The sequence below is a fragment of the Manis javanica genome, chromosome 7 (assembly GCF_040802235.1).
Source record: "Manis javanica isolate MJ-LG chromosome 7, MJ_LKY, whole genome shotgun sequence".
In the NCBI taxonomy this organism is placed as follows: Eukaryota; Metazoa; Chordata; class Mammalia; order Pholidota; family Manidae; genus Manis; species Manis javanica.
Window position 1 is genome coordinate 11,163,409 of NC_133162.1, and position 14,468 is coordinate 11,177,876.

At 56.1% G+C, this 14,468-nt stretch overlaps 1 protein-coding gene across 5 annotated transcripts in view; it reads right to left on the bottom strand.

The window, feature by feature from the left end:
• Positions 1-312: 312 nt before the first annotated feature.
• GRK5 (G protein-coupled receptor kinase 5) overlaps positions 313-14,468 on the bottom strand; it is a 202,090-nt gene continuing 187,934 nt past the window's right edge. For 4 of the 5 annotated variants that reach the window (XM_073240312.1, XM_073240313.1, XM_073240316.1 and 1 more), the window contains 7 exons: positions 11,761-11,798; positions 10,306-10,395; positions 8,662-8,870; positions 4,801-4,938; positions 3,522-3,659; positions 2,837-2,968; positions 313-715 (listed from right to left, as the gene is read on the bottom strand). In XM_073240312.1, the coding sequence (XP_073096413.1) occupies positions 617-715; positions 2,837-2,968; positions 3,522-3,659; positions 4,801-4,938; positions 8,662-8,870; positions 10,306-10,395; positions 11,761-11,798 (844 nt within the window). In that variant the 3' untranslated portion in view covers positions 313-616. The remainder of the gene's footprint in view (positions 716-2,836; positions 2,969-3,521; positions 3,660-4,800; positions 4,939-8,661; positions 8,871-10,305; positions 10,396-11,760; positions 11,799-14,468) is intronic. The other variant, XM_073240315.1, reaches the window with a different exon arrangement.

A 14,468-nucleotide genomic window follows, 5' to 3' on the forward strand; every position in this document is an offset into this window, starting at 1 on the left:
GGGCATTGAATTCAGACCCTTACAGGCCAACAGAATGGTGCTATCAGGGAAAGGTTATAGAGATGGATACAACCAATCCTTTAAAAGTAAAATGTGAATCATTTTCTACATTTAATAAAAACATTTTCTCATTTGAGGCTCTGGAAGTCTTGAGTCACATTTTTTTTTTTAATCCACACCCCCCACCCCCCACCCCGACTCTAAAATGTCCTAGAACGCATGGCTTAACAGTGGCTGCACAGAAAATATACACCCTCAAAATCTGACTTTCATTTAAATACAAATATACAAAATGTAAACTGAGACAATAGAGAAATTTACAAAACTTTTCTTTAAAAATAATAAAGACAAAATTCAGTTCTAGTTATGACGCTATTAAAAATACGTGCAAGTTGTATCCGATTGGATTTCTATTGCAATGTTCGACAGAGACAACTCCGATCTGCCTTGGCTCGAGGGCCACCTCTGAAAACAGACCTGAGTGGAAATCTCTCTGAGAAACCTGGAGGAATGGATGGCCTCTTTCCCCAGCTCTGGAGGGCTCCCTGCCCACAAGGTCCACATCTGAGGAGAAGAGTCTGTGCCGGTCCCGTCGTGGACACCCAGCTAGCTGCAACTAGCTGCTTCCGGCAGAGTTGGAACTGATGTGGTTTGAATTTATGTGGTGGTTAAAACTGGTCTTGGAGTTGGGCGTTCTCTTGGAATTGTTCTGGTGCTGGGAAGGGGACAGAAGAGAGAGTCAGTCATCACGGATCAGGCCTGGGGCCCACATATCACAGGGGCCACTGAGTCTGAACACAGGGCCATGGTCGGGGGCTGCCCTCCAGCTCCAGCTCTTGCCTTTTGCATCAACCCCCGCAGACCCAGGGCCAGAGGCCACCCCTTGGGGCAGAAGGCTTCACCTGGTGCCTGGGAAGCGCTAAGGAGATATGAGAAACCCACGGCAGGGAGGAGGAGCCCTCCTGTAATTCCCGTAGGGTTAGGTCTTCAGGCCTGGAGTTAGACTGCCTGGGTTTGAATCCTAAAATCTGTCACTTAGCTGAGTGACTGCGGGAAAGTTATTGAATCTCGTGGTTGCCTCGCCTGTCATGCGGGAGGAGAGGGTCTTCTGCACAGGGCTGGTGAGAGAATATAACGAGGGCCTGTGCATGAAGGGCTCTGGGGAGGGCCTGGCCCGGGACCACGCTGCTTGTTCTCAGAGCTCCTGGTGCCTTCTCTGCATTCCCGGGGGTGCATGCCCTTCACATCACAGGGGTTAGGAGAGAGGCAGGAGCGCCTGTTCCCTCGGTGGGGTGCTGGGTACTGTGCTGAGGGCCACAGTCCTCCACCTGGCTCCTCCTCTGCCCCGTTCTAACACCTGATCTTACAGGCAGCAAATGGGGGCTGCAAGAGGTTCAGGAAACCACCAAGATACGTCAGGCCCGATTTGAACCCGGGTCCGTGAGCCTCCACAGAAAGTGCTCCTCCCAGGACCTGGGGGGCTCTGCCATGGGGTGGGGAGGGGAGAGGTCCTTTCTTTCTGGAACTTCGATTTTACTGGGTGGAAACATTTAAAAATCATGTTTTTACAGTATACAAACATGAGTATATTACAGAAAAGGGTGTGAAACTCACATGAAGCTTTTAGATAAAACTGCAAACTTGGCCTCGGTCTGCATTTTCTCTCCAGGTGCCTGATCTGCGTTCCCTGCCCTGTTATTCCCAGATCCCTCACAAGGGCTCACCAGCTGGGTGACCTTGGCAAGTTCCTTGCCCCCTCTGCCTCAGTTTCCTTATCTGTAAAATGGGGTAATGGTAGCACCTCCTGGCTCACTTCACAGGGATGCCCAAAAGGAGGGACCCCGGTGTTGTCTGCTGATGCATCTCAAGTCCTTAGCTAACAGCCCAGCACATAGTAGGCACTCAATACACATTGGCTGAATGAATGAACTGTTACGTGAAGGCTCTTACGCAGATTAAGAGAAGCCCCACAGCACGAGCCTGGCCGAGAGTGGAGGACCGTAAACAGCCAGCTCACCCCGTCATCGGGGGACACGGCTGGGGGCCTGACGACCAGAGCCACACCTGCCTCGCCTTCTCTTCTTCTTGGGGAGGCAGGATGTGAGGACCTGGCTGCGGGACAGGCAGGGGGATGAGGCTTCTTGAAGGGCCAGCCCAGGGGTGGAGGCTATGGCGGCTGCCTCGGTGGTCACGATGGGGTGGGGGCCCCAGGGGTCTCTCATTTCCATGGGCCTGCCAGGCCCTTCCTGGGACATTTCTTCCATGTGGGTCACACCAACCGTTACGCAGGGACAGGCTCCTAGAGGCTGCCAGCTAAGGGCACAGCATCAAACTATGGTGTCCCCCCAAGAGCCAGGAGGTTCTGGGGGAACCCCTCTCCAGCCCCTTGTGCTTTATTGTGCTACATCTTTCCCTACAGAACTCAAGTCTTTACAACAGCCACATAGGGCGTGGTGCTCTATTGGGGCGATCCTGACGATGTCTGGAGACATTTTTGTTAGTATAATGGGAGTGGATGGTAATGGCGTCTGGTCGGCGGAGGCCTGGACCCTGTTAAACATCCCCCAACGCATGAGACAGAGCCCCATGACAGAGGGACCTAAACATCAGTAGTGCCAAGGCTGAGAAAAACCTCCAGGAGGGGTAACCTTTGGGCCGCCCTGTCCTGCCCTGGGGATCCGTCAGCCAGTGGGTTTCCAGGGGCTTCAGCCAGGCCACATGGCTCTTCCAGGCTGCCAGAGCCCCCCCCCCCTCCGGGCCCTGCCAGTGGGTAGAACTCTGCCACTAGGATCATGGAAGCCTGTGGGCCAGGAAAGCGGGGCATGGGGGCTCTCACCTGACGCTTGAAGATTCTCTGCAGCAGCCCTTTCTTTGGCGGGTCTGGAAGGTGACTTCTGTTCAGGTCCGGCGAGAGGGTACCATTGGGCCCAAACACATTCAGCTCCTTAAAGCATTCTGTTTCTATCATCTGGAGAAGTGGTGCAGAAACACAGGTGGTGGTGTGAGGGGCTGTGTTCGTCATCTTGAAATCACAGCGGACGCGCCTTGGCCGACACCCAACCCTGAGCCCGATCCTAAGAGGTCCCCCACTTGCTCTCCACCTGCTGGGGGTCCCAGGCCCCCCGGCTACCCCATGGCCTTGCATGCCACCAGACCTGAGAAAGCAGAAACCGTCTGCAGGGCTGTGCTCAGGGTCCGGGCCCCAAACCCACACCCCATCTCCTTCACCCAGGAGAAGCCCAGGTCACCCACATGCTCCAGACACTTCCCCCTTTTCAGGACTTCAGCCCCTCTTTCCACCCCACCTTTCCCCTGTCATCCAAACCTGCTCCAACTTTCCCCAACACCTGTGCCTCCAGCTCCTGCCCCATTTTTCTCTTCTTTCCAAAGTTCTTGCATCTAGACAGGCCTCCTGATCACCCACCGCAGTACCGACCGGTCCAGGCCACAGGGACTCGGGACCCTCCGCGCCTCATGATTGCCCTCCTTTGGGTGGAGGCTGGAGACCCTGCCCTGCTCACCTCGCTTTGCCAGGGGATGGACACAGAGCCCGTGGAGAACTTGGAGTAGAAGTCGTCATCTGTGTGGTCCAGGTTCACGCCCTTCACGGTGGAGAACTGCTCGATGTCCAGCACGTCCTTGCAGTACACGGCTCGGGGCTGAGGCAGGCAGAGCGCTTGGTCGGTCACACAGGGCTCTGCCCAGGGTCCGGGGCCCCCAGCCCAGCCGTGGGGTCATGATGTAGGAGCAGAGGGGGCACCTGCCCAAGGCCACCCCGTGCCCCAAGAACAGGAGCTGCCCTCCCAGATCTGCCACGGGCCCAGCCCGTGTGGAATGAGAGCTCAGGGTATCCAGGCACCCCCACCCATACCCCCTCACACACGCCGCAGGCCACCCCACGTAACTGCAGGCTGGGCCCGGACTGGCGGGAGGCCGTTCTCTGTGAGCTCACACTCCGGGCACCTCTGGATGCCCACTCCCTCACCTCGCCCTTATCATCAGGTAGTCTTTGTTCTCCTAAAGCCCCCAGGTCAGGCTCATGGAACTGTTTTGAAGGGCATCTGGTCAGAATGAAGGCTGGCAGTTTGGGGCCCCAGGTCTGCCCTCCACAGAGGGAGGGAAGGATGGGCACCCAGGGCCAGACCAGGGTGCGAGAGGGGCGCCGTGTCACTGGACTATGCAGCCGACAGAGGGTGTCCCAGGAGGACCTAGCCCCCTGGCCTCTCCTCACACTACAGGGGGGTGAGGGGCGGGGGCTTAGCACCCAGGCCCTGCCACCAGGTCTGGGGACCCAGCAGTGGTGCTGGAGCTTTGGGAAAGTCACAGATCCCTGTGGGCCTCAAGTTTCCTCGCCTGCACACTGGGGCTAACACAGCACCTGTGAGTGTGGTAACCAGGAGTGGCTGTTGCTACGGCAGAAACATCTTTTATTACATTTTATATACTATCTTATCCCTCCCTCACCCAGCGCACGTGCACTGGGGGCTGCACTATGCCAGGATTCGCAGGGATGAATCCCCCGGGCCTGGGCCCCACCCTTCAAGAGTTCAAGGTTGGTGGAGCAGGCCTTCCAGGGGCTCCGGGGTCCTGGGGGTCTGGAGATGAGGACTTCGGAGATGACGCCAGGATGTGGGTGCAGAAGACCCCCAGAACTGGGGACATGTCTGCTATTAGAGGGTGGAGGCCCCCTCTTGCCACAGGTCTCCGCAGCCCCTGACAGGGGGCCCAGCTCAGACACGGGGCTGAGTCAAATGCAAGGAGGGGCGCCCAGGCTTGGTCCTGCTCGGGGAGGCCACTCACATCTGGAATGAAGGGGGGATCCAACATCCCGGCTTCTAAGCGCTTGAAATTCATGTTCCTGAAGAAGGGGTGTCTCTTGACCTCCGCAGCCCCCTCCTCCTGGCAGCCCAGTCTCTGCTTTGCGTCTTTGGTGAGCAGCTGTGACAAGAGAGCCCCAAGAGGCCATGCCAGGTGGGCCTTTCCTCCTGCCCAGAGGCTAGAGGGGCCAGCGGCTTGGAGAACCTGTGGTCGCGCCCTTCCACAGATGTGCCCCCGAGGCTCCCAGATGTCCCTCCACCAGCCTCTGCAGTGGCTGCGCCACCCCCAGGCACCCAGGGGACGCTGCCAGCCTGCTCGGGGCTTGTTTCAGGGTCGCCTCCTGAGCCACTGTGCTTAGATGCCTGCAGCCTCCAGGGCAGGCTGGCCGCTCCTCCCACTACTGTCGGTTGGATTGTCACTTACGTGACAGGTAAGCTACAAAGGGCGGGGACCAGCCTATAGGTCTCTCCTGCTCCTTGCCTCTGGCCCCAAGGACGCTGCAGACTTGGAGCTGGCAGGTGTGCACCTCTGTGCTGCGAGGATGCTGAGGGTCCAGCCTCAGCAAAAATCATGCTCAGATGGCCCCTAAGGGCAATACAGACACAATGCCTGGTGCCAGAGGAACAGGAATTGGCGGCCAGCTGCACGAGCAGGCAGCCGGGTGTGCTGAGATGGGGGAGGGCCACCAGGAGCCGGCAGGGCATCAGCCCCTCCCCCGAAGTCTCGGTGTCAAGCCTGTCTGTCTCTTTTCTCCCTGCCCCATGGAGCATCGCACCTTGTATGCAGCTGGAATCCACTGTTTGCTTTGAGACTAAAATCAAGGTGGGCAGCCTGCACTGCAGAGGGAGTCCTGCCCTTCTTTCACCAACACCCTGTGCCCTCTGCTTGCCGTGTGAGCTGGGGGTGCAGGGAGTCAGTGGGCAGGTGGGCCTCCTGGGGGAGGCTCTGAAGGACCACTCCTATTCCCCCTCCGATGAAGGAATCAAAGGGCGTAGAGGGGCGAGCACCAGGTCACAACATTGAAAGAACTAGGCTGTGAGAGTCGCTCACATGTCACCCTCTGGTCCACCAATACCCAGGTGTGTTTTGCCCAGTGGGCTGGTGGCTGGGGGCCTCAGCCTCTCTTCTCCAGGGGCTCTGCTTTTCCACAATAGCTTCAGGAATTGGGCTCTGCTGCGCCCAAGCTCCTCCTTATTCTGAGAAGTCCCAAAGAGGTGAGGCTCCTCTCTCGGGGCTGGACCTCCCAGCTGCAGACCCCAGCGCCTGCGGGGGCTGGCCAGGCAGATGACACGGACAAGGACAATAAATGCAGGGATGGGCTGGGTGTGCTGTGTCAAGTGCCCATCAGCTCTCACCAGGCAGCAATGCTGGCTGGTGCCCAGGGCTTCTGCTTTTTTTCAAGAGAGGCCAGAAACTCCACGTTTTTATGTGTAATCTTTACAATTTTAAATCTTTAACTCACCATTCACCTCTTTATAAAACACTGTGCAGGTGGAACTAAACACTCACCTATATGCTGCCTGTTTGCAACCAAGATGTCAGGTGTGTACCAGGAGAAGCAAGAGGGAGAGATGGTGTGAGCTGGGCAAGGGGGGCAGGCAGAGTATGCTTCCTGGAGGAGGAAGACTAGAAGGGCTGTAAGGAGTGAGTCTGAGAAGGGCCAGAAGGAGGCAGTTGGAGGCAGGTGGGGAAGGACCAGTGTTGGGACTCAGCAGGACCTATGGTAGATGGGGGCTGAGGTCCGGGCCTTGGACTGACCCAGGGAATAGAGCACTGAGATGCATGGATTTCTGGACCCCAAGGGCAGCGGAGAGGGCCTTGTGGCTGCCAAGAGGGACCAGGGACCAGCTCCTTGCTGTTGGTGGGTGGCCTTCTTAGGCAAGCAGGGTAGAACTGCCAGAGCCTAGAATAGCCCAGAAGCCTCCATGGTCTCCTCACATTCAGGCCCTCCTGTGTCCTGAGCTGATACCTGTTGCAGGGACAGGGAAAGCCTGACAGATAGGCTGTCGGTAGATGAACACAGGAAACTCAAGCCCAGAGTCTCAAGAGACCAGGGGCATTTGTATGAAGAGAGAGCAAGGCCAGAGGCCTGTGGTGGTTCTTCCAGCAGAGCAAGATGCAGGGCCGCTGGTTCAACCCTCTGCACCCACAGACCCTGGTGTGCCCAGAGCCCCAGGCTCAGCCACTGCCTTTCCTGTGGTAGCCACCAGGGGGCAGCAGAGGGAAAGCAGTGCCCCCCGGCTGTTGGCGCCCCAAAGCTGGTGCCCAGGATGACTGCTGGCAGGGAGGTAGCCCGCGCTGCCTCTCTGTCCCCTCAGCATGGCTCATGTCCCTGTCGGGGTCACTCAAGACTTGCTTCTCTGGATCCCCAACCCTGGGCCATTTGGTGGGGCTCTGACCACTGCAGATGACTTCCCTCTTCTGTCCTTTGCCCGGTCTGGTCTCACTGGATAGATGCCCGCCTCTGGTTTCAGATACCTTAGGACCCCACGTTTCCATTTACCTTGCTGGCTTCCTCCTCCTGCCTGCCAACCCCAACTCTGGCTGTTGTGACTACCTGGATTTCAAGGGGCCCCTGGGCATGTAGGCAAGCGTCTGGCTGCAGACTGGCCCACAGGCCGTGCAGGCTGGGTGTGCATCTGCGTGTGTCCGCTGTGCCTCTCAGCGCCTCACACACATAAGTGACAGATCTACAGTCCCTCTTCTTTCAGAAGTGATCAGAGGGCGGACCTTGCCCCAAATCCTTCCCATGTCTGGACGTCAGACTGATTGGTAAGAGGAAGTGGTCATGCAGTGGTAGACAGCTCCCGGGTAGCTCCTGAGCTACACCAGATGATCCCTGGGCCCCAGAGAGTGTGGCCTCAGGGTTCTGCGAACAGAAACTTCGCTGCTTGTAATCAGCTCCTGGGGCCTGCTCCCCTCTATTTATGCCTAGCTATTTATGCGGAGAGGTATTGCTCCAGGGAGAGGGAAGCCTGTGGGCTGCGTGCGAAGCTGCACCCTTAGGCCCTCCTGTCCCGCGGGCCGGCATTTGAGGGCAGCTGCCCGTGGTGGGGGTGCAGCACAGCTGTGTGCCTGGCAGCGCAGGAGGAGGTGCGGGTGGGACCTGGGAACCCGAGGCGGGCGGGAACGGGAAGTGGCCATCCCGCACCTGGGCCTCGGGCCAGGGGCACACCCTCTCCCAGGCCCCCTTCTGGGGGCTCCTCTCACTCCTTCTTTCTCAAGCCCCCAACCCGGTCCTGCCCACCCAGCCTGTCTATATGTCACTCCCCACACGTGCTCTGCCTTGGGCCACCAGATCTCACTGGCTGTAGAGGCTGACAGGCAGGACCTGAGCTGGTGGGACCAGTATTCCATTTGGTGGGTGGGAAACTCTGTTATAAAGTATTCAAACTAGTAATATTACCAGCCACCACCTGCAGTCCCTGGACTCAAGCCAGTGGCCAAGGGCCCAGAGTTGGAGGGAGCAGGGGGCCAAGGTCAAGGGCAGGGACTGGCCCCTAGACCCTCTGTGTCTTGGGGAACCAGCTGAGATCATCTCCTTTCTCCCCCATGCTGAACTCCCCCAACAGAGCTGGACGTGGGGGTCTCAAACTGCTCGCCTCTGCACCCTTCCTTTGTCATGGGATCTCCTGGCCCCCACCCCAGGGATTCCCCTGGAAGCCTTTGCCGACCACCCCAGTCCACAGCAAGGGGCGCCTGCCCCCCTGGCTTGGTGGCTTCCCCACCCACACCTTGGCACCTGGAGTCTGTCCCCTTCAGCCTGTTTGTTCTTAGCTGGGGCAGTGAGGGGAGACACTACTGGGCGCATGGCCAGAGGCAGCGGGCTCACCAGGAGCTCACCCGTTTGCAGATGGCCTTGGCCTCGTCCGAGAACTTGTGGGAGTACACCTCCTCCGACTCCAGCACCCGGCGGTCCACCTCGTCCCGCTTCACCTTCTCCTTGCGGCCTCGGAACGGCGACTGGCCCTCGATCATCTCGTAGATGAGGCAGCCCAGACCCCAGTAGTCAGGGCTCAGTGCATACCTCTGGTTGTTCAGGACCTCTGGCGCTGGGGGCAGAGGCAGGAGTGAGGAAGGTGAGACAGCTGGAGGTGGGATGGAGCCTGGGCGCACAGGCCAGGGCTGTAACTCACACCACCTGGGCCTCAGGGCATCCTGCACTCAGGAGTGATAGCCTTGCTCACCAAAGGCCTGGAGCTTCACGGCGGGACATGCTCCCTGCTGCTGACTCCTACACCAACTGCCATAATCACCACCTCCTCCAGGGAGCCTGCCCTGTTGGCTCTCCTTTTTGCTCCCAAAGGACTTTGTGGCTTCAGAAGCCTGACCACAGTGCGTGGAAACAGCCTGTTCCCTTAATGTTTCCCCACTAGAATGTGAGCTGCTTCGTTCACTGCTGTGTCCCAGTAACAGCTGTGACACCTGGCACATAGTAGGAGCTGCACATGTTTGTGTCAATGATTGAAGGTGTGTCCACCCAAAGTAAAGAAGATCTTGTATGTATCTGGAATTCAAACAGCTTCTCTGACTTCTGACATCTCTGACTATGGCTTTCTGACTAATTTGATAAAATGAATTCTAGATTCATCAGAGAAGTGTCAAAAATACAGTTTCACATCATCAGGCAGGCCACAAACATTCTGAGTCCACACATGTGCCCAGGAACACATAGCAGAGGCTGTGCATGCAGATGCTCGCAACACGCTTCACGAGGAGATGCACACAACGGTCCGCCGGCAGGTTTCCCTGCCTACCTACCCATCTATCATCCGTCTTTCAGCATCACATGGGTATGCACAGACACATACCACACGGGTTCCCGAAGGTCATGCACCCTGAACATCAGGCTCTAGCACCTGAGACAACATACAGAACCCTGTGCACATGCTGTCGGTATGACCCTGGCAGAGGATAGAAACATCCCTGAGAGCTTTCAGAGCCCCCTACTTCCTGGGGTGAGCTGTGCAGGAGGAAGCCCAGGAGCCAGCCCTAACTGGAAGGGGGATTCCAGGGGACTGGGTGTAGCTCCAGGTCTCTTCCCTGCAGCCCCCACGATGATGATTTTGGAGTAGGCTCAGGGGAGGCCAGGCAGGGAGCCCAGGGCTGGTCTCTACTTAGAACTGTGCTTGGTGACACAGCATGAAGCATGTCACAGCGCCTCTCCTTTCTGGGTCCTTCCTAATGACCTCTCTCCTCTCCGAGGGTCTTCCTGAAGGCTGTCTACCAAATCCCTGGACGTCTACTTCAGTTAGCCTTCCCACCAGCACACTGGCGGCCAGCTCTGCTCACTGACAAGCAGAGTAGCTTGGCCTGGAGATGCAGGTGGGCTGGGGCCACAGGTCCTGAGAGCTCAGTGTAGTCAAGTCACGCCCTGGGCCCTCCTGCTCCCCTGCCCTCCTGCCGTGACTTGACTTTGGGTCAGAGATGAACAGAGGGACCAGGGGCTCCACGCGGTGGCTCGGGAGGGGCCGCACCCCCACTCACCCATGTAGCCGACGGTGCCCACCCGGCCACGGATCAGGTCTCCCTCGGGGATCTTCACGGCCAGACCGAGGTCCGAGATCCTAATGTGGCCTAAATGGGGAGAGTAGACTCAGCGGGTCCCTGGGGCAGTTGTGTGGACCCACCCTGGGCTGGGCCACAGACCTGCCACATGCCCCGAGGCTGTGGACCTCAGTGTTTCCAAATGTCCCATGAAGTGGGGGACTCCAATCTGCTCTCTTAGGGGACTGCAGACCCGTGGGAGTGTCAGGTGTCAGAGGACATGGGCGAATCATTACTTTTTAGGAGAAAAACACAGATGCAAAAGGATGCCTGGATTGGACTGCATGTCGGCTGACCTGCCCGTGAAATGTCCTGGTGGGCTTCTCAGATGAGCTCATGGTCTAAAATGCCTTAGCCTGACTCTGGCATTGCTTCATGGGAAAAGTGTGAGATTCTCCTGAAATTTTACAATTTGCTCAAGGGGAAAAATTATGAAGTCGTTTGGGAAGCAGCACCCTGGCCTGCCTTGATGGTCTTCAGAGAAACAAGAAGAGAAGCCTTCTGGGCCCCACGGAGCCTGAGAGACGGAACTGGAGCTCCTGGCCCAGCATGACCCCCGAAGGCCGAGAGGACACCGTGCTGGGCTCTTGCCTGGTGGCCCACCTAGGTGGGGCCATGGCCACATCTGACCCTGTAGGGGAACACTGTCCCCGTGTCCCCGTCTGTGGATACCAGAGTCCCTCAGCCTGGCTTCAGCAGGGCCCAATGCCAGGGACCCCCGCCAGGCTGGAGCTGGGTGGATGCCCTGGCTCCATGGCCCAGACAGAGGCAGGAAGTGGGAGGAGGGCCCGTGGTTCCAGCTGCTGGGCGCAGATCAGTTGTGGACAGGGCTCTGAGCCCGGCAGGAACAAGAACCCTGGAGGGCCCTGGGCTCACCTGAGCAGGCCCTGGGCCCTGACCCCTCTTCCACATGGTAGCATCAAACCCAGACCTCTCTCTGGGTCACCAGCGACCTGCCTCCCTTTGTCCATCCCCTCTGCCTGGGGCTGTCTGACGTCTAGGGCGCGCTGGGGGGGCACCTGATCATGCCTGGTGACTCTGCCAGGTCGGCTCTTCTGAGCATTAATATCATCATCTGTGAGACGTGCTTAGGGATGCCGGCCCTGCCCCGTCTGCGGAGACGGGCAGATCTAGTCAGATAAGAGATGGGAAAGCCGTTTCCCACGTGTGAGAGGGTAAAGTAGTGAGGGGTCGCTGTCGTTTATCTTGTTATCCATGCATGTGCACACGCACACACACGCAAGAAAATAACAATGGTGGTGACAAATAATGCCAACACATTCACAGCTGCCTGTGGTTTCCCCTAAACTATCTTGTCTGAGCACCCCTTTGGGTTGTGATGCTCTCCTCAGCTACACAGCAGGAAAGGATCTCCCAAGCCGCTCCCCAACTCACCATAATCATCCAGCAGGATGTTCTCAGGTTTCAGATCTCTGAAAGGAAAAGATCACACGCTTGTGAGTGTGGGCCTCTGGGCACAAGGGCATACTGGCATCTGGCTGACCTCCTGGAGTGTGTGCTGCCCACCGCTGGGCTCAGGCTGTCTGGTCTCTCTCTCGCTCAGGACCATCTCGGGCTAATTTCACTCCTCCCGGTAATTGAAAGCAAATGCTGCCATTTGCCACAGGCATTTTCCCCTCCCTGGTGGGTGACTGGGAAGTACGTTAGGTGAAGGCCACTCCTGGCACCTGCCCACACACTGATGGCCCCGGGGGCTGTTGTGGTGACAGACCTCCCCCACCCCCCAGGACGGGGAAGATCCTGAGGTCTCAGGATGCCCTGAAGGCAGAGCAGGGCCCCGGGAGGGAAGGAAGAGAAGTTACTGAGAACAAAGCACCAGCTACAGAATTAGAGCAGAAGACTGTGGGGAGGAGGATAGCAGCTCCCTGAGAAAGGCTCCCTTTGGGATGGGGTCCCCCAGGAGCTGGGACACCCCCCAACTCCAGCAGGGTTACACTGCAGATGCAGTGCCTCCTCCACCCCAAGGTCTCTCTTCTCTTTGATGACACGGTCATGTTCATGAAAACCCCGCTGCCCCCACACCAGTATGGGGCAGAGACAGCAGAAGCATCTGGTTTTACCAGCGAAAGGTCTTCTCCATGGATAAAAGGGCAGCCAGTAGAACCACGTGTGTAACTCAGTGAAACCACTGGGCAAACAATACGTGGGCATCTGGATTGAGGATCTGGGTCTCAACCAACTGGCTTCATTTATTTCACTGATGGCAGCTGCCCTCCTAGGAGTGGTGAATGGGCCCAACCCTATGCGCAGCCTCACAAAGTGCTGATCAGTACTTGTATGTAGTTATTTATTACAAAACACTTTTGCTGCTGTCGTTAATTTGCATTCTTTGATGTGTTAACAATTCCAAACAGGGGTAAGAGCCATCATCTCAGTAAGCCAGTGGCCACAGGGCTGGAAAGAGAGTTGGCTAGTGGGGACAAGCCACTACGCGAGTCCACAGAGCGGCCATGGCCAGTGGTCGAGGCTGGGGAGGCGCTGGGGTTCTCCTCCCCCCAGAGGAAGGGCTAGAGCTCAGAGCGCTGCCTTTTTTTTTTTTCAAAGTGAAAAGCAACCAAGTGGAGGATTCTTTTTTCAGGCCTTAGGGAAATTTTTCTGACTCTCTTCTCACTTGAATGAAAACAAAACAAAAGCATAAATGGGGTGATGGTGTGGCAGGAAAAGCATGTCATCTAGACCATTCCTTTTGTTTTCAAAACCTTCTTGGAGTCCTAAAATAATCTCTGCCGAGAGCTCCCAGCAAAGGCCTTCAAACTGCAGTGTGTGCCTGGGGGGTTGTGGGGTCCATCCTCGGGGTTCCCATGAGCTGGTGGTTTCAAGAAAATGCATTTCTAGATCCTTAACATCACGTGTTAAGGACACCTTCTGGCTGCTATTACTATGGTGCCCTGCACGGGGCCCTTATTAGAAGTGAGATCTACTAATATTAATCATAAAGGCAACTCAACAGAAGAAGTTATTTTAACAGAGCCTCTGGTCAAAGGAAACTTCTTAAAAATCTTATATATATCCATTTTATTTCAGAGCTGAATGCCAATCAATGAAAGACTTTCAGGCAAAAGATATATTACATATAACGATATATGGGAGGGGAGAAGAAAATGATAGAAAATTCCTCCCCATTAGCGTTTTCATGCACTTTTTAAAATGGATGATGGTGGAAATTAATTTGCTACAGCAATTAGATTCCACTGGGATACCTTTAAAAATGTGAGAACATGATTCAATTTGAAAATATCACTATTAGTCACTATTTTAACATATAATGGACTATTGCAGATGTCTGCTTAAAGTGGGTGAGCACATATAGATTTTTAAAATTCCCTGAGTGAATTTCAAAATTCAGCAAGAAAGGTTTGAAGGCCGCTGCTCACAGAATCTGGACACCTTGTCCCATAAACCATGGGATGGACTGAGGTTCACTTGGATGTCTGCCTGTGGAAGTGATCCCACTCAGGTCTTCCAGGAGCCAGGTCCAGACCATGGCCACCAGGGTCCACTGCATCCCCAGGCACCGGGCTGGAAGGGAGTGGTGGCCGTGGCCCATCCTCAACTTCGGGTAACATCACTCACACCTGGCCCTTTAAACAACCCACCTCACCTACTCAATTCCAGGGTGGATGCCTGCCCGGCTCAGGCACCTTTTCCAAAGGCGATGAGCAGGCCTTGCTTGCCCCAGGGCAGGGTGACTGCCCCATCCAGGGGTGGAAGGTCAGCCCCACCCACTCAGACTGGACGGGAATGAGACAGGGACCGTGGGTGTAGTCAGAGTAGGGTGAGGGCCTCTGGAAGAAGACCCCTACCAAAATTCCATATTAACCAATTAAGCAAAGTCAGTCACATTAATTCTCTAAAGTAAAATATCAAACTAGAAATATAAGCATTCTTCAGGAAGATTAGTTAAAACTAAAAAGCCAGGAGTAACTTGGCCTGGAATGTTTGAACATCCCCCAGATGAGAAAATACGTCAGCATAGCCCATGTCTTCATTGTGTCAATTAAATGAGGCTATTGTAAAATCTACTTTAGCCTAAAAGGCCCAGCGTATCTTCTTTAATGTAGCCCAGATGCTGCTTTTCCTCC